A 19,350-nucleotide genomic window follows, 5' to 3' on the forward strand; every position below is an offset into this window, starting at 1 on the left:
ACTGTTACAGTAGTGTGTAACATATAATTTTAAGATCTTGAATTTAAAAATAAACAATTTTTACAAATTCGCCAATACTAATCATGATTATAAGTAGTAAGTTTATTTGGTTATTATAGAAAGCAAAAATATCTAAAATTATAACAACAGTAATATTTTCTGATCTTTTATTTTTATCAAATAACATTTCTTAAAATTAAAATTTCTACTACTTAATATCAACAAAAAATAAATTCCGCTATTAAATAGGTTCTATAAACTTATTTATAATTATTGTAAGCGTTTCTTTCGGGAATCCCGATTTGGTCACACTGGCAATTTGGTACCCGAAGTTGAATTGCCGTTTCGTGAAGCAGATAGTTAGTTACCTGCCGATAATCATAATTAAAATGTTCAAACTCGCCCGTATGCTCTTGCCGCAGCAGCGGATCCTGGCTAACCCGCTGCGTCTGCAGCGCCTTATCTCCACCAGCGACGAGGTCAACGCAGAGCCCATCCTTAAGTCCATGGACACCATTGGCGGCCTCCCCACCGAACTGGTCAACGAGCAAAAGCTGAAGAAGACTAGCAGGTAATCAATCTACCGGTTTTCGCACTTGACCTTTGCCTGTTTGTTTTGTTTACGTTTCGACCGGTATGGTATGCATGTATCGGATGCCTGATTTAGGCGTGATTTCGGATGCGGAGTTTTGGGGTCTGATTTGCTTGATTGGAAGTGGGGGAGAAAGTTTGTGTAGTACCCAATTATGCAGTCACGTAGACCAGAGATGTGTACATGTGTGTGTTTGTGTGCGTGCCTGGTGTTAGTTCTTGACTCCATTGTTCTCAACTTTGTTTTGTCCACAGAACCTTATCGACGCTCCAAAATCACTCGGTTCCCATTGCCGCTCGCGTCACGGTGTCGAAAGATGAGAGTCGCGACTTTATGGCCGTCTTCCCAGGTGAGATTTGTTTATTTATGCCCATTATCAATTATCATGCAAATACTAATGCTAATTCCGTTCCGATTTGCAGATCTTGTGCGTGACATCACCACCGTGACGAAGGCATACAATTGCAGCGACGCAGCCAAATGGTTCGCCCAGGTCCTCCAGTACAATGTGCCCAGGGGCAAGAAGAACCGCGGCATCCTCACCGTGCTCACGTATAAGAATCTTGTTCCCGCCCAGGATCTCACGCCCGAGAACATAAAACTGGCCCAGTATCTGGGCTGGTGTGTGGAAATGGTAGGAGTTCAACGCAAAACGTAGTTTTCCTACTACAAATTATCGGACATTTTTCAGCTCCAGAGTTTCTTCATCATCTCAGACGATGTGATGGACAACAGCACCACCAGACGCGGTCAACCCTGCTGGCACAAGGTGGAAAACGTTGGCCTGACTGCCATTAACGATGCTCTTATGATCGAAAACGCCATGTATGCCATTCTTAAGAAGCACTTCAGCCACTTGGACTGTTATGTCGCCCTAATGGAGCTCTTTCACGAAATCACATACATTACTACCTGCGGACAGTCGTTGGACCAACTGAATTCGAACCGCTGTGTCTCGGAGTTCACCATGGAAAACTACAAAGCAATTGTCGAAAATAAGACTGCATATTACTCCTTCTACCTTCCATTCGCCCTTGCTTTGCACTTGGCTGGGTATGCAATGGTATCATATATATTTCATTCCGCATACTAACTCTTTGCTTTATTGTTTAGTTTTAAGGACGCCGAGGCCTTCCGACAGTCTAAGACCATTCTCCTAGAAATGGGCAACTTTTTTCAGGTTCAAGATGATTTCCTCGACTGCTTCGGTAATCCGGAAGTGACTGGTAAAATTGGAACCGATATTCAGGACAACAAGTGCTCGTGGCTGGCAGTGGTGGCGATGCAGCGAGCCAATGTCGAGCAAAAGCAAATCATGGTCGATTGCTATGGCAAAGAAGGTAATAATAGGTAAACTAACCCTCATAATTAGACATTGACTATTGAATTTACTTGCAGAACCAGCTAAAGTAGAGCGAGTGAAAGAACTGTACAAGGAACTTGGACTGCCATCCACGTATGCCATTTTTGAGGAGGAATCGTACAACATGATTAAAACTCACATACAACAAACCTCTCGCGGGGTGCCTCACCAAACCTTCCTGCAAATACTCAACAAAATCTACCAACGTGACTCATAAATTACTTGAGTGCAACGACTTTACGAATATTTTTAAATTAAATTGTAGTTTTAGCATTTACATGGATGAACTGTTAGCAAGGGCTCAGCAATTACAACCGATATGAACTTTTTACTATACATACAATGTTATTTGCTTAATCGTCTGTAAAATCAAAAGGCGCAAAAGCCTTTCGAAAATCTTCCACATACACCACTTCTTCGTCCCTATCGAGGAGGCAATCCTTCCAGTTCACTTTCTCGTCGCAGTTAAGAAGATTTTCCGAACAGAACACGTCCCTGAAAAAATGTGTTTAGTTAAGAGTTGTAAGCTTAAATCGAGAAGCTAACGCACCTTGCAAAATGAATGGGAAAGTGTTTCATTTGCCGCGTTATAAGTGTGCTATCGTCGGGTAACTCGGCCAGGAAATAAGGTCCCATTTCGGGCAGCATTTTCTCAGAATCCAATGCCGGAAGTGTCTCGAATTCCAGATTAAATTCCTCCGCCTTATCCTGAAATGTTTTGGACTACATAACATATTTCATTAAAGGTCGAATGTTGTGAGCATACCTCAAAACTGTGTTTTATCTTCCAGGCATAGCCTTCTTCAAAGGCAAGCACGTTGATTTGTAGGTGAACGGACTTGTAGTGTCGTTCAGTAAAGCACACCACTTGACCTAAGGTTTTGAAGAATTTTCGCAAAGCTGCCTTGAACTTGTTCAGTTCCTCCCAATCATCTGGACTGAGTTGGGCAGCGCAGGGCACATGTTTGGTGGACAATATCATAACATGATGCTTGTTGATAGGTCCTTTGGCCAGTGCCAAGTAAAAATGTTCGCCCACAGTGATAATAAGATGCTTCTCCACATCAGGTGAGGATAAACAGAACCAGCATTTATCTACAACGATAGGAAAAGTATAACCGATGCAGCTTTTAAGGTATAGCATTAGACAAACCTTGCTCAATCTGTTGTATTCTAGGTCGCTTATCTCTTTTATTATCACCGCCTTGGCGTTTGCGACTGCCACCATTCATGTCGAAGAAGTACTGTCGACTTTCGGACTGAAAAAGTAAATACTTTAGTCAGTTGAGGTATTTATAGATATATAAAAGTAACCCACCGAATCATTTTTGTTAATAGCACCGCCTAAGTCTAAGCCAATAAAAGGACACGGAATTTCATTTGTGGTCTTTTGCACCAGGTCCAATAAGCGTGATTTGTCTACTGGCTTAAGGCTGAGTGCATAGATGTATTTGGCTTTTTCAGCATTTCCCACTTCCGCGAGGGAAATGAAGCGAGTGCACAGCTCAAACTGCGTAGTCTCATCTTTGGGCATCCGAAAAGGAGCGCTTTCGTAGTGCGCTCCATTAATGGCACAAAAATGATAGCGCGGCTTTATCTCACGACAAAGAAATGATACCAGCTTGGATGCTGTGGCCTAAAATGAGGAATACCGTTGTTAAATACATAGTAATGCGAACTGTAGATGTAGACGTACGTTTTCGTTCTCCTGCATGCCGAATGGCCATTGCGATGTGAGAAGCACATCCACGCCGCGGTACTCCGTGGAACAGTTTTTGGACACCAAACACGAGTTCCTTACGGCGATGACATCGGCTTTGGTGAACTCGTGTTCCGAGCCAGCGGAATCTGGAGTGCCCTGTGCCTCCAAGCCACTTAAATAGGCAATTTTAACGCCACTGCTCAGCGTGTAGACCCCACGTCGACCGAGATACGTGAGATTGGTGCAGATTTCACCGTCCGCCAGATTTTCAAAGTATTTCCCGTGCTCCTTTCGGTTGGGACCCAGGATGTACGTGGGTACGGTAACTAGGGAGAAGGAGAGCTTTTAGAGAGTGGTACATGATTAAATTCCACAATACTTACTATGTTTAAATCCATTTTTGTAGGCAATCAGTTCCTCGTTTTGCTTCTCTTCGCCGAAAAAGTCACCGACGCAGCAAAGGATTTCAAAGGGTCCCGCTTTTTTGTTGACCTGCTCCACGCGCTGAAATAGTTGCTTGAAGCGACCTCGCACATCGCCGACAACTAAGCTAGGAGAAATAAGCAATATTAAACCCTTAATTCATATTTTTTATAACATGTTTTTTACTCACATTTTGGTCCCCACGTCCATTGTTATCGATAACTGAGCAATTGTTTGACGCTTCTTCATGCTGTTACTGCCAACTTGATGCATTAATTGGGCGGCAAAACTCGAAATTGAAATCCATTTGGCATCTTGATTATTTCACAAATATTAAATTACTCGAAACCCAATCATGTTCTTTAACCGGAATTTAAACATAACTCGCAATTATTGCTCATTTCGAACACCATGACACACTTTGCAGCGGCATTTCCAAGCACCACAGCTTTTTCGGCAATTGCTGTTTAATTGACCGAAGAACGTTCTATGCTTATATAACGAACTATAACCTTACTGCAATGTCAATGGCCCAAAACATGACATTATTTATGACATTGGCCCCAAACAGCAGCAGATTGCAACAATGAACTTTTGCTGGGCTTTTCTGGTCATGCGTGGCTGGCACTATTAAGTGGCCATTACTCTTTTCGTTCCATTAGATGTGGAGCTGCGTGAGGGATATAAAATGGGCCGTGCGACTTCATATTCATATCAGTCATTTTATTCACTCAATCGCAGCTATGTCGCCCAGTCAGCTTCTTGTTATCTTCGCTTTGCTGAACCTAAATACTCGTCAAGTATATGGCCAAACCACTATTGATTGCCAAAGACCGCCGCAACTAGTGGTGGGTTTTCAGTTTGGTTGTCTGGAATTTAAAGGAGATTGTTAACGAATTTTCACACTTTTCTAGGATCCAGCACTTTGCTGCAAGGATGGGGGTCGCGACCAGGTTGCCGATCAGTGCACACAGCGGATTTTAGGAGCAGCAAATGGACAGAAGGCAGCTCCTCCATCATTGGACACGGCAGCAGTGAGTAATCTAAAATAATTGGGAATTATTTAAAAGTTACATTACATAATAAATGACCTACTTAGTGCCTCGCTGAGTGCATCCTCACTTCCTCCAAGTATATCGATGGGCCCCAAACACTGAACCTGGCCAACATACGCAGTGATCTCTCATCCAAGTTCTCCAACGATACCCTTTATGTGGAAACCATGACCATGGCCTACTCCAAGTGTGAGCCCCAATCGCAGCGCAGACTGGCTGTTATCATGCAGCAGCAACAACAGGCGCAGCAGCAACAGCCCCAGCAGCAACAACCAAGATGCAGCCCCTTCTCAGCCATCGTCCTCGGGTGCACCTACATGGAGTACTTCAAGAACTGCCCCGCTCATCGGTGGACTCAAAATGCCCAGTGTGCTCTGGCCAAGGCCTATGTGACGCAGTGCGGTTTGGGTGCCTAACATCCCAAATTGATGGGGATGGTGCGTGTACAATGTACATACATTTATAAAAAGTAGTCATTAAATAAGAACCAAACAAGAGAGAACGCTATAGTCGAGTTCCCCGACTATCTGATACCCGTTACTCAGCTAGTGTAAGTGCGAAGGACAGTTTTTGGCGGTTTGTGGGCGTTAGAGTGGGCGTGGCCAAAAGTTTTTTGGCGAATAGATAGAAATTTACAAGACTAATACAAAAATGAAAAAATATCAAAACATTTTTCAAAAGTGTGGGCGTGGCAGTTTTGGGCGGTTTGTGGGCGTTAGAGTGGGCGTGGCAAAAAGTTTTTTGGCAAATCGATAGAAATTTACAAGACCAATACAAAAATGAAAAAATATTAAAACATTTTTCAAAAGTGTGGGCGTGGCAGTTTTGGGCGGTTTGTGGGCGTTAGAGTGGGCGTGGCAAAAAGTTTTTTGGCAAATCGATAGAAATTCACAAGACCAATACAAAAATGAAAAAATATTAAAACATTTTTCAAAAATGTGGGCGTCGCAGTTTTGGGCGGTTTGTGGGCGTTAGAGTGGGCATGGCAACATGAATCGACAAACTTGCGCTGCGTCTATGTCCCTGGAGTCTGTATTAAGAAGATTTTCCGAACAGAACACGTCCCTGAAAAAATGTGTTTAGTTAAGAGTTGTAAGCTTAAATCGAGAAGCTAACGCACCTTGCAAAATGAATGGGAAAGTGTTTCATTTGCCGCGTTATAAGTGTGCTATCGTCGGGTAACTCGGCCAGGAAATAAGGTCCCATTTCGGGCAGCATTTTCTCAGAATCCAATGCCGGAAGTGTCTCGAATTCCAGATTAAATTCCTCCGCCTTATCCTGAAATGTTTTGGACTACATAACATATTTCATTAAAGGTCGAATGTTGTGAGCATACCTCAAAACTGTGTTTTATCTTCCAGGCATAGCCTTCTTCAAAGGCAAGCACGTTGATTTGTAGGTGAACGGACTTGTAGTGTCGTTCAGTAAAGCACACCACTTGACCTAAGGTTTTGAAGTTTTTTGGCAAATCGATAGAAATTCACAAGACCAATACAAAAATGAAAAAATATTAAAACATTTTTCAAAAATGTGGGCGTCGCAGTTTTGGGCGGTTTGTGGGCGTTAGAGTGGGCATGGCAACATGAATCGACAAACTTGCGCTGCGTCTATGTCCCTGGAGTCTGTATGCCTAATCTCAACTTTCTAGCTTTTGTAGTTCCTGAGATCTCGACGTTCATACGGACAGACAGACGGACAGACGGACGGACAGACGGACATGGCCAAATCGACTCCGCTATTGATCCTGATCAAGAATATATATATATATATATTATACTTTATATGGTCGGAAACGCTTCCTTCTGCCTGTTACATACTTTTCAACGAATCTAGTATACCCTTTTACTCTACGAGTAACGGGTATAATTATCTTTTTATATTCATCTAATTTTGAATCACTTAAAGGCAATTATAGAGATAAAATTACCCGACGATCACACCTGCAATATATAAAAGTATCTGAGGCAAAACATGGACAGGTTTTCAGATTGTCTCCCAATGCATATAAATAGACTACAAGAGACAAAATAAAATATCAAGAAAATGCTCATTTACATTGATGTCTTGTCCGTTATTACTAAAAGTACGCTCCAAATAAATATTTGCTGGTCGAGTTTTAAATTTTTGCGCCATATGATTGATAACGATACCTTTCAATCGGCTATTTAGTGGGACCAGGCCACTGTTGGCTTAGTACCGTATGCAAGTCTGCAATCTATCGATGAATCGTAGGGAGTACAACATTTTCGTCTGACAATCGCAGCTTCCTCTTCTCCCAGTCGTTTTTTTTTCGTAATTCTTGAGATAAAGTCGCAAGCGGAACGCCCGAATTGTAGTGCAGACGCACAAGTGCTCTTCCAAAGACATACAGACAATCTTGCAGTAATCCAACATGGTTGACCTCACCGACGCCGGCTCGCCGTTCCAGCAATCCATTCCCGACTTCGCCTTCTACGTGCCGGCAGTTGTTGTTTTTACCCTGGCAGGTGAGTTTCGGCCGACCCCCTCCCCACATTTAGGTACCCCCCTTAGTCCCATCCCCTCCCAGTGTTATGCATGTAATATCTTTATAGTCGTAGCAAAGCCGCGACTTAATGGGTCGAAAGACTTTCACCAAGCGAGGAACTTAGTCGAATGCTTTCTAGTCGTTTGTAGTGCACAGCTGTTGGATGTTTGGTTTTTCGTTCTTATCTGTTTTGGTTTGAGATACTTTCCATTTGGATTGCCTTTGCCAACTTGGTCCTACGTGTTCTATCTGGCCACTCCGTGTCATTCCGGTTTTCTTGCGTACGTAGCCAAAAGTTTGTGGTTCTCGAGAGCGATAATGGCCCTCTGATAAGGAATCGACCTGCCACCATTCAATGGTCCCACTTGTACAGTCAAACCTCCTCCGAAAAACACACCTTTCGATGAAATCAATTAAGAGTTGCTAGCACATTTTCGCATAGATCTTTAAAGAAACATATTGGTTTCAAAAGTAACTTTATTGGGAAAGTCATTTGTATATGAGCATGGTTAATGTTTTATAGGGGCGAGATTGGGGATATGATCCCGATATAAAATGTATATTGGCTTGGAGCTTTGGATTTTATTAGTTTATAAGTTTTTAGTTCTTTAGAAAAAGTTCGGTAAGTTCGAGTTGAGGAATTAAAACTGTGGGCGTGAGCATTTGTGGCTATCTTGTAACATTGTAGCCATCTATCTCTCGCGAGTGAGACTCTTTGTGTTCGTCTGTCCGGCTCTGATTAGTGGCTCTCCCTTATCGCATATACTCTACCCATATGCTCTCCACAATGCCAACTTCTTCGCGATCACCTTTGGAAATATGCTGACGAAGGCAGGAGGCACACCGAAAAGCGCAGCGAAAAGTCAACTACTGGGCATATCTGGGAATAATGAAATACAAGCGACTGATTACACACGAGTGCGGGCTTATATTCATATTGATTTTAATATAAATTTTAGAGAGACTCATTCAGTCCTCCCAAACCGCAGAAGCCAAAGCACGTAAGCACCGGCGATCTATTAACTAAAATTAGTTAGCATTGGAAAGTGTGTGATCTGGGGGAAAAATATCATAGTTTAAGTGATTAATGTGATTTGTACAATAGCTTTAGTCGGTTTTATCTCTGCATGCCGCGTGTCAAACTTGTGTTAAAGATAATGAAAATCCATTTTTGAATATGATTAGTTTGTTTTGCCACGTTGTTTGTTTCTGTGATTTTGTTTGCCCCCCAGTAGCATGCTGAAGTGCAGAAACTAGAACCATAAACCGAATACCATGATTTCCTATATACCATCCATTCAGACGCGAACCGCTAAAGGCGAGAGCCCACAGAACACAGCCCGTAAATTAGAGCCGCACACAGAGATTAGATCATGGCTGAGGATCCGGTGAACCAGCAGGCATTCGCTGAGGACGTGGCAGCTGCCGCTGTGGCTGGAGGAGCCGGTGGTTTTGCCGGCCCCGAGCCCGGACACTCCGACTTTAAGATGCCTAGTGCCGACGAGATCTGGAAGCTGGTCGAGGGTATGGAGGGAATTTCGGACGACGAGCGAGCCGAGCTCCGCGAGAGCATCTTTAACCCGAAGCCGCCGTCGCCGGAGGACTTCATGCGCCAGTACGGGCATCCGGGCCACAGTTCCCGGGAGTACCTGGTGTTCTTCGTGATGCTGGCCCTCATACTCATCGTCTTTGGTAAGCGTCCTCCGGAACGAGCCACTGCCGTTTAACCCTTATCGGGCGCGATATCCGCACCCACCTGGGTTTCTGGTTAAAAGGCGATAAGGTTTAGGAGGCGGCCCTAAGCACTCTAAGCACTCACACTCACGAGCCTCGGCTAGAATGTGTGATTCGTTTATAGGCGTTCGATTTTCGATAAGATAACCAGTGGTGAGCGTAGGATCCACCGCAGACACAGATAGAGTGGAACCCTATAGGCAGTGCATGCCAGAGACCCATGCCGGTCTGTAGTTGACACCTAGACCCTTTTCCGCAAATTCCCCAACATGAGTTTGTCGGGATCCAGTGACGAGCTCGGCGTTATCGAGCAGCTGAAAAAGTCCGTAGAATCGATCGTGGCCAAAACGGGGCCCAGCAGCAAGTTCTCAATGGATCTGGTCAAGCGGATCGGCGAAATGCAGAGCAAGCTGGAGTCCCTGGCCGAAACGGATCGGCATGTGTTCCTCGCCGAGATGAAGGACAAGTTCCAGGAGACGATAGGCAGAATCGAGGAGCGAATAGTGCAGCACGCTCACTTCGCACAGACCTACTCCAGTTCCATAGTGTCGGCAGTGATCTTTCTCCTGGTCTCCATATTCGGTCTCAGTTCCCTTGATCTCAAGACATAACCAAGTCAGCTTATTAACCGTCTGCCTTCTTTTCGCATTACAGCCCTCTTCGGCTACAAGTTGTACAAGTCGCTGACGGAGAAGGAGCTCAAAAAGCAGGAGAAACTGAAGAGCAAGCAGCAGAAGAAGGCCAAGAAGTCCAACTGATGGAGATGGAGGCGAAGATAGCTTGACGTAGTACTTTCCGGCCCTTAGACCTTCCATCTTGTTAATCAATACAATCGCCCTGTAAATGACAAAATCATAAGCCAGCAAACGTAATAAAATAAACGGTACCCCATAACTCTTTTAAATGCCACGATAATTGTGTTGTTACGAGGAGTCGAATTAATTGCCATTAAAGTACGGCATCAGGAAATGCAAATCGGTGTCGTGACCTAACTTGTTGCTGCCATCTAGGCAATACAGGCAATCCTAGCCTCCGTTGTCATGGGAAACGGGGTCGTTTTGTCGAAGCTTCTCCTGTCAGGCCTCCTATTAATAGTCAGAATCAGTTTCCAGTTACCCAGTTAAGCAGCAACACTCGGAGGGATCAACAACTTTTGCGGAAATATAAAACATGTCCTATTCCAGCCGTAAGTGAAGCTTATTCATGGATTTCTATCAATCTAAATTGTGCCCCCAGGATTTGGTTTCGACTTCCACCTGCCGGATGAGGGATGGTGCTACCCAAAGAACGACATGCACTTCATCCGCAGCGCGGAGTGGGTGCCCGTGGAGAAGGCAGGCGTGGGCCGCTCCTTCGCCAATCCCAATGGCGTGATCTATCCGCGGGTGGTCGGCATGATTCCACGCTACGGCGGCCACGTTCCGGGCAACAAATTCCGTGTGGGCAACACCTACGGCCGCTCCACCATCGACGCCAAGCGTCATTTGGCCCTCAATCACGATTGAGGAGCGAGTTCTCGGATCTCTAGCTCACCATTAGCCAATCAAATTCGCTGTGTTACGCTTACAGAAGCACCCGAAATAAATCGTATACAGTAGAAACCAACAGAAAATGGCAGATAGAAATTCAACCATATAAATTCACATGTCAAATGACGCACATTTGGTTTATTATTGTTTTTTCCAGTAATACAATTAATTTAGTTTTAGGTCACTTTGTTTAGATAACTTATATCTATCTGGTGTGTCAAACCATAATTGAATATTGAATGCAGACATTTCAAAAATAATTTCACTTAGTTTTACTTTGAACTTTAGAAGAGCTTAAACATTTATTTAGATTAATATATGTACATATGTATGTATATGTATGTATAAGAATGCGGAATTTTAAGACGCTTTGTAAGAAAATCGTATGTGGAATATTTCACACAGTGATAAGCGGGAAAATCGTGAAAAGCCAATAGACTCAAAATCACGTAGTGTTACCAAAACGCGAAATCGGGTAAATACACTGTTTTGGTTGGATTTCGCTGGGTATTTTGGGGAGCACTGAAGAAAGTCTTTCGAGAGATAACGAGAAACTAAAAAATCATCGTTAGCAAACAACTTTTATAAGATCACCAGCAAACAGCTTGATTCCCTGTAAGATCCGAAAAAAAGCTGCTGTCCCAGTAGCCAAAACCGGCGAATGGTCCACGATGGGCATCAATTGGCATAACATCCTGAGACGTGGCCTCCACACGAGTTCCGCCCGATTGCAGGTGATCCAGGGCGCCACGCCCACCAAGCGGATATGCATTGTGGGCGCCGGGCCCGCCGGCTTCTATGCCGCCCAGCTGATCCTCAAGCAGCTGGACAATTGCGTAGTGGATGTGGTCGAGAAGCTGCCGGTTCCCTTTGGACTGGTGCGGTAAGCAGAACTAGCTTTATAAGGCGGTGGTATTGGCTGCCCGGCCAAAGCCAAATAGTGGACCCACAACGGAGCGGAAGATGCCACTGAGGTAGGCTGAAGCGTGCGAAATGTGTGTAATCCTTGCGAGAAATTCAGGGGTAAAAGATACATACCTCCCACCTGGTCGAGACTCCACAGGGAATTGGCTGCAATCAGTGGCGAAGTGATGATCACCAAAAGACACAAGCTGAGTGGAGGGCCGCCTAGCACCTGCATCTTGGAAGCCAAACTGTGACTCCCACTCCGAAATCAAATGCTTATATCCGCACACGATTGCGTGTCCACGGCATTCCATCGCACTTATCGACTAACGACTTCTCCCATTATGCAAATCGCACATTGCAGCTTTGGCGTTGCGCCCGATCATCCGGAGGTCAAGAACGTAATCAACACCTTCACCAAGACCGCCGAGCATCCGCGTCTGCGTTACTTTGGCAACATAGCGCTGGGCACAGATGTGAGCCTGCGGGAGCTGAGAGATCGATATCATGCCGTGCTCCTTACCTACGGAGCGGACCAAGATCGGGAGCTGGAGCTGGAGAACGAGCAGCAGGGTAATGTGATATCAGCCCGGAAATTTGTGGCCTGGTATAATGGATTGCCCGGTGCGGAAAACTTAGCTCCCGATCTCACTGGTCGCGATGTCACGATTGTGGGTCAGGGCAACGTGGCTGTGGATGTAGCTAGGTTGCTGCTTAGTCCCTTGGATGCTCTGAAGGTGAGTTTCCCCATAAAATATAAATCCACCATTCTTATGTGCTTTGTGGCAGAGTACGGACACAACTGAGTACGCCTTGGAAGCACTTTCTCGCAGCCAAGTGCAACGAGTCCACCTAGTTGGCAGACGTGGTCCCCTCCAGGCCGCATTCACCATCAAGGAGCTGCGTGAGATGCTTAAGCTTCCCAATGTAGACACCCGATGGCGATCTGAGGATTTCTCGGGTAAGAATTGTGGAATTTCCGAAATCCTATATATTTACTATGTTATCCTAATCTTTAGGCATTGACCCACAACTGGATAAACTTCAGCGACCTCGCAAGAGGCTAACCGAACTGATGCTTAAGAGTTTAAAGGAGCAGGGCAGGATCTCCGGCTCTAAACAGTTCCTGCCCATCTTTCTGCGCGCTCCGAAGGCGATATCGCCAGGGGAAATGGAGTTTTCCGTCACGGAACTGCAGCAGGAAGCAGCAGTGCCCACCACTTCCACAGAGCGTCTTCCATCGCACTTAATCCTACGCAGTATTGGCTACAAATCAAGTTGCGTGGATACGGGCATCAATTTCGACAACCGACGCGGCCGAGTTCACAACATTGATGGTCGGATCCTCAAGGAAGATGCTTCGGCGAAGGTTGACCCTGGACTTTATGTAGCTGGCTGGCTAGGAACTGGACCCACTGGCGTTATTGTGACCACCATGAACGGCGCCTTTGCGGTGGCCAAAGCCATCTGCGATGACATAAACGCGAATGCTCTGGACACCAGCTCTGCCAAACCAGGATACGATGCGGATGGCAAACGAGTGGTTACTTGGGATGGCTGGCAGCGAATCAATGATTTTGAGAGCGCAGCGGGAAAAGCCAAGGGAAAGCCGCGCGAAAAGATTGTAAGCATCGAGGAAATGTTACGGGTAGCTGGAGTCTGATGCCAGGATTCGATAGGTTGCGGTTGACAATAGTTCCCTTATAGAACACATCTAGCTTTCTTTATTTATCTGTCGTTTGAGGCCTTTGTTATTCATTGTAAATATAAAGTCATTTATAAAACAATTGTAAATCTCCTAAAGTTTCCAAATTAATTGTGCAAGATAAATTTTAAACAGTTAGCAGGATGGATCACGCTATAACCCCGGAGCCGCACTTGGTGCCAGGGTAAGTAAACTGAATTGCTCCACTGGTAGATAAATGTATCAATGATGGTGCTGTATATCCTAGTTACACGGGTCACTGCGCCCAGAATCGGGACCGAGTGGGTCGAACTTATGGCCGGCAGACGCACAAGCTGTTAATAGACCCCTGTATTTACCACGCGCCGGAACTGATAGTGGCTCCAATACATGCCAAGCGCGGACTTAAGGACTATCCCACAGAGCAGGAGCTGAAGATTCTGCGTACTCGTGAGGGACTGGTGGACTCCGTATACAGGCATCCCATATTGCCAGGATACGCCGGTTTCGTCCCGAACAAAGTGAGTCAGATTGGCAAGCGCTATGTTGCTGCGGCATCCGCTGGAGTAGCTCGGCATGAGACGCTGATGGAGTGGTATCGGTGCGAGAAGCGGACGCTCCGGCATCGGGATTTACTGGAGAGCGGGAACGGTCTCTTCGACCGCAAGATCAACGAAAGACTGCTCCCACAGACCTACTACCGGTCGCCACTGATCCCGGTGACCGGAGTGTCCAAGGGAATTAAGGATGAGGCTTGTCCGCCAAAAACGGAGAAACTCTGCTACAGCAAGTTCACATCGCCGCACTTCCTAGAGGATGAAGATCCCGACAAATTCATAATCAATGGCTACTCCGGCCACATTCCCAATTCAGTGACCCGATTCGGGGAGTCCAACAAGGTGCTGACCAACCGAGCATTGTGCAGCTTCTCCGACTACATGTACAAGCGGAAGCGGGACACGTGGTGTTGTGGCCAGGATCTCAGTCGGCCGGCCATCACCTGCCCGCCCGTCGGACACTTCGTCGTTTACCATGAGGACAGCGGAATGGTGCCCAGCTATGCGGGTCACGTTCCCGGGGAGACCTACAAGTTCGGACGCACGTACGCCAAGACCACATTCGATGCCAAGCGCTGGCTGGAGGTGCACAAGAATCTTACCGTGCTGCCCGAGGTGGCCAATCTGGATTACGCCTACTGAGGAGTCCCAACTACGGGTGTTTCCCCGCGGCGCAAGTTCAAATTTTAACGCTTCTGTCAAGGTCTTGCCACCCTAAGCCGCAAGTGCAGCATTTATTGTGTTTGTCTCACCTGGTCACACTGGCGATTGTTGTGATGTATCGATACAACAACAACATCCCCAGCTTTCTATCTACGTCGTTCGTTGCAGCAAATAAAAAAGTTTTAATTGATTGTGCACGTTTAAAATGTACGAATTGTGGCTAATGCCGTGACCACATGCAGTGCAGTGCCTCTAGTAATCGGCACCAGTGTGAAATCGGCCATTCGGGAAGCAAAACAAGCCTAAAGTGTCCACAAAACGCTAAAGGAAAAAATCTTTAGAATCGGATTCGGATAATTCAAACACACACACGTAGTGCTGCACCGTTCACACACCGCCGCGCAGTACAGTACCGCAGTGCGTGCGAGCGAAACGACCCGTGTCTCGGCAGATAACATACATTTGTGTACCTACCTCTCTTCCAAGTGGTGAGTTGAATGCCGATTATGCACCCTGCACGCGTCGCACCGAGCATTGTATGCAATAAGTGAAGTGCAGAGCCGCGAAAAAAGGAAGAGCATAGTGAAACAGGAAACCCCCTGGAAACTCAAACTGCCTATCTGCACAGATCCCTCCGAAACGCCCCTCTCACCCCTTACTAACAACCGAGATTTATGGCGGGAACTCGAACGGAGTGTGCGCACAGGTCACTAACAAGTCGGTGCGACCCCAACTGCGGCCGACTTGTTTATTAAGAGCGAACAAACGAATAAAAATAAAAACAAAAATATATATGTAAGTTGTAGCAGGTGAGATTTACGACTCTATGTTGAATTTTGAGAGGAGAGAGTTATTCTTATTGAGAACGGGGGCGAATGGGAAACCGTGAAAAACCGCCAAAATGGGTTGAGTTCTTTTTGCATCGATTTTCCCGGCCGGAATGAGAAAATTTCAAATTGTGCGATTTTAACGGTTAGGACATTGTTGCAATAAATGAAAAACTTGGCATATTGGAATTATTGTATTAATAAAGAAACTTTAAAAATAATATCAAGTCTATTCCCGAAAATCCTATATCGGTATAATTACTAGTTAAAGTGCTTCGCGTATTCGAAGAGTAGATCAGTGAAACTGCGACAGCAAGATAATATTGAAAATATAACGGAACCAGTAAATTCTCCATTGAAAAGCAGGTAGTAACGGTTGTACTCTTTTCTAACTGCAGAAGAGCGAGTGGAGTGATGAGCGAATCTCTATCTTCTCAAGTGGAGGAGACCAAGGTGTCCGATGAAGATGGTGTAAAAGAGAAAGCTGAAGTGTCCACTGCCAAAGATTCGGCGGAAACGGCTATGGAAGTGGAGGCAGATGAAGCTGGTGTTGAGCAGCCGGAGCAGAGTGAATTGTTAGACAAGGAGAAATCTGCCACAGTGGACATAAACACACTCACTCCCTCGACGCCCTCGCAAACCCCGCCCCAACTGCTTGCCGCCGAAACCGCCACATCGGGAAGCACGGCCGTCATTCCGGAGAACATCCTGTCACCGCCCAAGTCAGAAACTCAAACGGATGAGACTAACACGGCAACATCGACGTCCTGCTCCCCAGCCTCCGAAGGTCAGCGGTCGCCGGCGGCGGAGCAACAGTCATCGGCTCCGCCGCCTCAGGTGCAGGCGCAGGCCACGGGTGCAGCGGTCAATGGCTCCGTACCAAAGTCGGGGAAACCACTCTCCACAGCGCTCAGCGGCAAGAAGCCCAGCAAAGCGGCCACTACGTCACCACGTGCATCCCGATGCCGTAAACCCAAGGCGCTGCCCATGTACGAAAGCGAAATCAGCGACAACAAGGTGGGTATCAAACTGTGTATCAAGAAATCTGATGCCGGAGAAGGCGCACCTGCTGGTATCACATCCCCGCCAGTTGCAGTTCCCGCACCTTTAAAAACGGTGCGCAAGCGGGTCCGTAAACCAAAGCAACAGGACAGCGATGAGGCCGAGTATGAGCCACGCAAGAAAAAAGGCGGAGGAGGTGGTAGTGGCGGAGATAAGAAGGTTTCAACGAGTCCGGCAGCAGAGGCGGCTGGCGAGCCAGTGGAGCAGAGTGTCTGGGCTCAAAAGCTACCCGAGGAAGTGCTCTTTAGGGTGAGAATAAAATCAGGCGGCATATAAATTGTGTGCCTAATATGAATGCTTTTTACAGATCTTTGAGCACGCTGTGGATACACAGGGCTGCCTGCCCACCCTCTTTCGCCTTGGCAGAGTTTGCTCGCTCTGGCGACAGGTTTCTTTGAGGCCTACTCTGTGGCGCACCATGGATCTTACCACATGGGTCAAGGAGAAGTATCGCACCGAACTTAAGCTCAAGTGGTTTGTAGACAACCGCTGCAGTGCCTGTACAGACTTGAATGTTTGTAAGTTGAAAAGTATAGGCTTGAAAATATCATTTAATTCGAAAATATCTTCTTTTAGCCAATTGGAAAATATCAGACATAAATTGCTTCCTTGCCAAATTGTCAAGCGGTTGCTCGAATCTTGCAGGCATTACGCTCTCCGGCTGGAAGGGTTTCACCTCTGATCATCTTACGTATTTGGTGGATAACATGCACAAGTTGCAGCGCTTGGACTTAAGTTCCATCAATGTATGTTGTGGCATGTGGTTGCGAAGCTATAATTGATTTAAATTTGTATCGCACAGGTTGAGATGAATGCCAGCAAGAGTGCTGTGGGTGTAAACTCTCTATGCAATGCACTACAGACTATGAGCAGCCGCCTAACGCACCTCTACTTGGCGCACAATCGTCTAGCGGGAATACCACAAATAGTCGGAGTTCTTTCGGTATGTAGAACGCTGTTACAATACCTTTCTTATGGCTTATTGGCTTGTTTTACCTGTTGCAGACGCACTGTCCGAATCTAACATTATTGGATCTCTCAAACGTGACCACTCAGGCCACATCACACGGTGTACTCCACATTGAGAAATTGCAGCGTGGCTGCCAGAAGCTAAAGGTCCTGCGTGTGACAAACTCTCATATAACGCCAAGCACGGCATCAATGCAGGAAATTGTAAGATTTGCCTTTCAATTTACGAAATATATACTAAAAGAAAGCATTTGTAGATGGACTCCCCCGGTTTCCCAGAGCTTGAAGAACTTTCCGTGGCTGCCTTAACAGATGAATCGCGCATCATAAGCGACGATCATCTGCAGCGCATCTTGAAGAGCAGCTCCAAGCTAAAGTTATTGGACGTACGCAACTGTACACGGCTGACGCACGAGAGCCTAATCCGCTTACCTGCCTGGGATATAAAGCACTTATTCCTATCAGGTTGCTCAGTCACTCGGGATATGGGGTGTGTTTATTTGGTATTATTATACGAATATACGAATCAAAAGTTTTCCCATCGCAGGTCGGGCCTGGAGCTCATTGCCTCAAAGTGGGCGCACAGTCTCATAGAATTGGATCTAGCATGGGCAAATATGCAGCAGCCCATCGATAATGCGCTGCGCGCTCTAGCAGAAAAGGGCAGAGATTCGCCGATGGCGTGAGTATATATTGAACTAATGTATGTATTGTGTGCTAATTAAATTCAATTTATTTCTGCCCTGCAGTCATTTAAATCTGTGCGGCTCCTCAGTTTCCGATGAGGCGGTGAAGGAAATACTGACGAACTGTCGAAATATGAGCTCAATCAACCTGGCATCGTGCCGTGGACTGCCGCGAGGCGTCAAGCGCCTAATGCAGGGACCCCAGGAGCTGGGTGAACTCCGGGAGGTTCTGGGGGTGCAGCTGAAGAGCAGCAGCGGGGGCAACTAATCCAGTCAGTGGGCAAGTCCACACATCGGTTTTATTGTTGAACAGGCGGGCCAAGTTTAAATGTAATTTAAATTGTTGCATCCCTCTTCGCGCGAAGGCGTTTAGCGCTTTGTTGATTTTGTAATGTAGTCCGCAAACATATTGCAATATTTGCATATTTGCAATCGCTTGCATCTTCCAATAATGCTTATCTTGTTTATAGGCCCTAGAGCGTAACTACTGTACTAGAATAGTATTCTCTGCACAGCGGCAGCAGCGAGTTCCTCCCTTTTGTGGAGGTTCCCGCATTAGATGCTGTGCGAACGAGCAACCTTTTGTAAATGCAATATGTATTAATAACTAAGTTGATTCGAATTTTTTGCAGCGCGAAAATCATTTCCTTTCGAAGACAACCGTTGCAACGATTTTCAATGATTTTTTTTAATATATATAATGGTATATATATTTACTGATTTATTGATAGTTAAGTCCGACCATTGAGCGTTTGTAAAGTATGTATACAAGAATTTAAAATAAGTTTAAAGTGTATGATTCGCAATACAAAAAGAATATATTTACCATAAAGTAGTCGTCAATTCAAAGTCGCTAAGGCAATTTGTAGAATGTTTTAACCCGACAAGAATGTACATATTGGCGTTAGAAAAACTTTCCGAACGGATGTTTTTATATAAAAGAAGTAACCATTAATAAAGGTAACGCATATACCACACATACATAACATAAATTAAAACAATTCAATTGTTAAGCATTACTAGCAGTTAAGAGACGGCAATTAAAGGTAAATGTAATTTAAAATAAACGCAAAACATTTTCAATCTACGCCC

The 19,350-nt window shown here is 45.6% G+C and overlaps 10 protein-coding genes across 15 annotated transcripts; 7 read left to right on the forward strand and 3 right to left on the reverse strand.

Annotated features, from left to right (window-relative positions):
* The first annotated feature begins 303 nt into the window (after nucleotides 1–303).
* Nucleotides 304–2,291, forward strand: LOC6529284 (farnesyl pyrophosphate synthase). The gene is made up of 6 exons (XM_002090253.3): nucleotides 304–571; nucleotides 847–941; nucleotides 1,015–1,226; nucleotides 1,284–1,645; nucleotides 1,706–1,932; nucleotides 1,991–2,291. Exons 1-6 carry the CDS (start codon nucleotides 390–392, stop codon nucleotides 2,170–2,172), a joined length of 1,260 nt encoding a protein of 419 aa, XP_002090289.1. The 5' UTR covers nucleotides 304–389; the 3' UTR covers nucleotides 2,173–2,291.
* On the reverse strand, nucleotides 2,174–4,368 carry LOC6529285 (CWF19-like protein 1 homolog). The gene is made up of 8 exons (XM_002090254.4): nucleotides 4,271–4,368; nucleotides 4,041–4,207; nucleotides 3,652–3,983; nucleotides 3,274–3,591; nucleotides 3,109–3,214; nucleotides 2,722–3,050; nucleotides 2,506–2,663; nucleotides 2,174–2,450 (listed from the first exon to the last, which is right to left on the reverse strand). The coding sequence occupies exons 1-8, from the start codon at nucleotides 4,351–4,353 to the stop codon at nucleotides 2,309–2,311; spliced, it is 1,635 nt and encodes a 544-aa protein (XP_002090290.2). The 5' UTR covers nucleotides 4,354–4,368; the 3' UTR covers nucleotides 2,174–2,308.
* Nucleotides 4,369–4,606: 238 nt separating this feature from the next.
* LOC6529286 lies at nucleotides 4,607–5,622 on the forward strand. Its single transcript, XM_002090255.4, has 3 exons — nucleotides 4,607–4,928; nucleotides 4,995–5,114; nucleotides 5,180–5,622. Exons 1-3 carry the CDS (start codon nucleotides 4,743–4,745, stop codon nucleotides 5,549–5,551), a joined length of 678 nt encoding a protein of 225 aa, XP_002090291.2. The 5' UTR covers nucleotides 4,607–4,742; the 3' UTR covers nucleotides 5,552–5,622.
* Nucleotides 5,623–6,076: 454 nt separating this feature from the next.
* Nucleotides 6,077–6,586, reverse strand: LOC120320997 (CWF19-like protein 1 homolog). The gene is made up of 3 exons (XM_039372110.1): nucleotides 6,472–6,586; nucleotides 6,256–6,413; nucleotides 6,077–6,200 (listed from the first exon to the last, which is right to left on the reverse strand). The coding sequence occupies exons 2-3, from the start codon at nucleotides 6,351–6,353 to the stop codon at nucleotides 6,107–6,109; spliced, it is 192 nt and encodes a 63-aa protein (XP_039228044.1). The 5' UTR covers nucleotides 6,354–6,413; nucleotides 6,472–6,586; the 3' UTR covers nucleotides 6,077–6,106.
* A 785-nt stretch (nucleotides 6,587–7,371) lies between these two features.
* LOC6529289 lies at nucleotides 7,372–10,279 on the forward strand. 4 transcript variants are annotated; one of them, XM_015196796.2, is made up of 3 exons: nucleotides 7,373–7,621; nucleotides 8,944–9,333; nucleotides 10,030–10,279. In XM_015196796.2, the coding sequence occupies exons 2-3, from the start codon at nucleotides 9,015–9,017 to the stop codon at nucleotides 10,131–10,133; spliced, it is 423 nt and encodes a 140-aa protein (XP_015052282.1). In that variant the 5' UTR covers nucleotides 7,373–7,621; nucleotides 8,944–9,014; the 3' UTR covers nucleotides 10,134–10,279. The 4 variants fall into 4 exon arrangements, with proteins under 4 accessions (XP_015052284.1, XP_015052282.1, XP_015052283.1 ...); XM_015196797.2 differs by lacking the exon at nucleotides 7,373–7,621 and adding an exon at nucleotides 8,490–8,642; XM_015196798.3 differs by lacking the exon at nucleotides 8,944–9,333 and having other exon boundaries at nucleotides 7,372–7,621.
* A 123-nt stretch (nucleotides 10,280–10,402) lies between these two features.
* On the forward strand, nucleotides 10,403–11,030 carry LOC6529290 (protein FAM166B). Its single transcript, XM_002090259.3, has 2 exons — nucleotides 10,403–10,561; nucleotides 10,612–11,030. Exons 1-2 carry the CDS (start codon nucleotides 10,546–10,548, stop codon nucleotides 10,878–10,880), a joined length of 285 nt encoding a protein of 94 aa, XP_002090295.1. The 5' UTR covers nucleotides 10,403–10,545; the 3' UTR covers nucleotides 10,881–11,030.
* On the reverse strand, nucleotides 11,011–12,176 carry LOC6529292. Its single transcript, XM_002090261.3, has 2 exons — nucleotides 11,943–12,176; nucleotides 11,011–11,883 (listed from the first exon to the last, which is right to left on the reverse strand). The coding sequence occupies exons 1-2, from the start codon at nucleotides 12,043–12,045 to the stop codon at nucleotides 11,804–11,806; spliced, it is 183 nt and encodes a 60-aa protein (XP_002090297.1). The 5' UTR covers nucleotides 12,046–12,176; the 3' UTR covers nucleotides 11,011–11,803.
* On the forward strand, nucleotides 11,171–13,604 carry LOC6529291 (NADPH:adrenodoxin oxidoreductase, mitochondrial). Its single transcript, XM_002090260.4, has 4 exons — nucleotides 11,171–11,787; nucleotides 12,175–12,547; nucleotides 12,600–12,771; nucleotides 12,830–13,604. Exons 1-4 carry the CDS (start codon nucleotides 11,576–11,578, stop codon nucleotides 13,471–13,473), a joined length of 1,401 nt encoding a protein of 466 aa, XP_002090296.1. The 5' UTR covers nucleotides 11,171–11,575; the 3' UTR covers nucleotides 13,474–13,604.
* LOC6529293 (UPF0605 protein CG18335) lies at nucleotides 13,558–14,905 on the forward strand. Its single transcript, XM_002090262.4, has 2 exons — nucleotides 13,558–13,699; nucleotides 13,763–14,905. The coding sequence occupies exons 1-2, from the start codon at nucleotides 13,659–13,661 to the stop codon at nucleotides 14,691–14,693; spliced, it is 972 nt and encodes a 323-aa protein (XP_002090298.1). The 5' UTR covers nucleotides 13,558–13,658; the 3' UTR covers nucleotides 14,694–14,905.
* A 151-nt stretch (nucleotides 14,906–15,056) lies between these two features.
* On the forward strand, nucleotides 15,057–19,256 carry LOC6529294 (F-box/LRR-repeat protein 6). 3 transcript variants are annotated; one of them, XM_002090263.4, is made up of 9 exons: nucleotides 15,057–15,523; nucleotides 15,940–16,852; nucleotides 16,911–17,121; nucleotides 17,180–17,349; nucleotides 17,406–17,546; nucleotides 17,609–17,776; nucleotides 17,830–18,062; nucleotides 18,120–18,254; nucleotides 18,322–19,256. In XM_002090263.4, the coding sequence occupies exons 2-9, from the start codon at nucleotides 15,956–15,958 to the stop codon at nucleotides 18,524–18,526; spliced, it is 2,160 nt and encodes a 719-aa protein (XP_002090299.1). In that variant the 5' UTR covers nucleotides 15,057–15,523; nucleotides 15,940–15,955; the 3' UTR covers nucleotides 18,527–19,256. The 3 variants fall into 3 exon arrangements, with proteins under 3 accessions (XP_002090299.1, XP_015052285.1, XP_015052286.1); XM_015196799.3 differs by having other exon boundaries at nucleotides 15,057–15,509; XM_015196800.3 differs by having other exon boundaries at nucleotides 15,057–15,202.
* Nucleotides 19,257–19,350: the final 94 nt, after the last annotated feature.

Source organism: Drosophila yakuba, chromosome 2R (genome assembly GCF_016746365.2).
Source record: "Drosophila yakuba strain Tai18E2 chromosome 2R, Prin_Dyak_Tai18E2_2.1, whole genome shotgun sequence".
NCBI lineage: Eukaryota > Metazoa > Arthropoda > Insecta > Diptera > Drosophilidae > Drosophila > Drosophila yakuba.

Coding starts and splice junctions, on each gene's coding strand:
- LOC6529284 (XM_002090253.3), top strand. CDS start 390: ATGTTCAAACTCGCCCGTATGCTCTTGCCGCAGCAGCGGATCCTGGCT. Junction 942..1,014: donor CTTTATGGCCGTCTTCCCAG/GTGAGATTTGTT, acceptor TCCGATTTGCAG/ATCTTGTGCGTGACATCACC. Junction 1,933..1,990: donor CGATTGCTATGGCAAAGAAG/GTAATAATAGGT, acceptor ATTTACTTGCAG/AACCAGCTAAAGTAGAGCGA.
- LOC6529285 (XM_002090254.4), bottom strand. CDS start 4,353: ATGCATCAAGTTGGCAGTAACAGCATGAAGAAGCGTCAAACAATTGCT. Junction 3,592..3,651: donor GCATGCAGGAGAACGAAAAC/GTACGTCTACAT, acceptor TCCTCATTTTAG/GCCACAGCATCCAAGCTGGT. Junction 3,215..3,273: donor CTATTAACAAAAATGATTCG/GTGGGTTACTTT, acceptor TTACTTTTTCAG/TCCGAAAGTCGACAGTACTT.
- LOC6529286 (XM_002090255.4), top strand. CDS start 4,743: ATGTGGAGCTGCGTGAGGGATATAAAATGGGCCGTGCGACTTCATATT. Junction 4,929..4,994: donor AAAGACCGCCGCAACTAGTG/GTGGGTTTTCAG, acceptor ACACTTTTCTAG/GATCCAGCACTTTGCTGCAA. Junction 5,115..5,179: donor CATCATTGGACACGGCAGCA/GTGAGTAATCTA, acceptor TGACCTACTTAG/TGCCTCGCTGAGTGCATCCT.
- LOC120320997 (XM_039372110.1), bottom strand. CDS start 6,353: ATGCTGCCCGAAATGGGACCTTATTTCCTGGCCGAGTTACCCGACGAT. Junction 6,201..6,255: donor TTTCCCATTCATTTTGCAAG/GTGCGTTAGCTT, acceptor ACATTTTTTCAG/GGACGTGTTCTGTTCGGAAA.
- LOC6529289 (XM_015196796.2), top strand. CDS start 9,015: ATGGCTGAGGATCCGGTGAACCAGCAGGCATTCGCTGAGGACGTGGCA. Junction 9,334..10,029: donor CCTCATACTCATCGTCTTTG/GTAAGCGTCCTC, acceptor TTCGCATTACAG/CCCTCTTCGGCTACAAGTTG.
- LOC6529291 (XM_002090260.4), top strand. CDS start 11,576: ATGGGCATCAATTGGCATAACATCCTGAGACGTGGCCTCCACACGAGT. Junction 11,788..12,174: donor GTTCCCTTTGGACTGGTGCG/GTAAGCAGAACT, acceptor CGCACATTGCAG/CTTTGGCGTTGCGCCCGATC. Junction 12,548..12,599: donor GTCCCTTGGATGCTCTGAAG/GTGAGTTTCCCC, acceptor GCTTTGTGGCAG/AGTACGGACACAACTGAGTA.
- LOC6529292 (XM_002090261.3), bottom strand. CDS start 12,045: ATGCAGGTGCTAGGCGGCCCTCCACTCAGCTTGTGTCTTTTGGTGATC. Junction 11,884..11,942: donor GAGTCTCGACCAGGTGGGAG/GTATGTATCTTT, acceptor CGCACGCTTCAG/CCTACCTCAGTGGCATCTTC.
- LOC6529293 (XM_002090262.4), top strand. CDS start 13,659: ATGGATCACGCTATAACCCCGGAGCCGCACTTGGTGCCAGG. Junction 13,700..13,762: donor GAGCCGCACTTGGTGCCAGG/GTAAGTAAACTG, acceptor TGTATATCCTAG/TTACACGGGTCACTGCGCCC.
- LOC6529294 (XM_002090263.4), top strand. CDS start 15,956: ATGAGCGAATCTCTATCTTCTCAAGTGGAGGAGACCAAGGTGTCCGAT. Junction 16,853..16,910: donor CCGAGGAAGTGCTCTTTAGG/GTGAGAATAAAA, acceptor TGCTTTTTACAG/ATCTTTGAGCACGCTGTGGA. Junction 17,350..17,405: donor TGGACTTAAGTTCCATCAAT/GTATGTTGTGGC, acceptor TGTATCGCACAG/GTTGAGATGAATGCCAGCAA.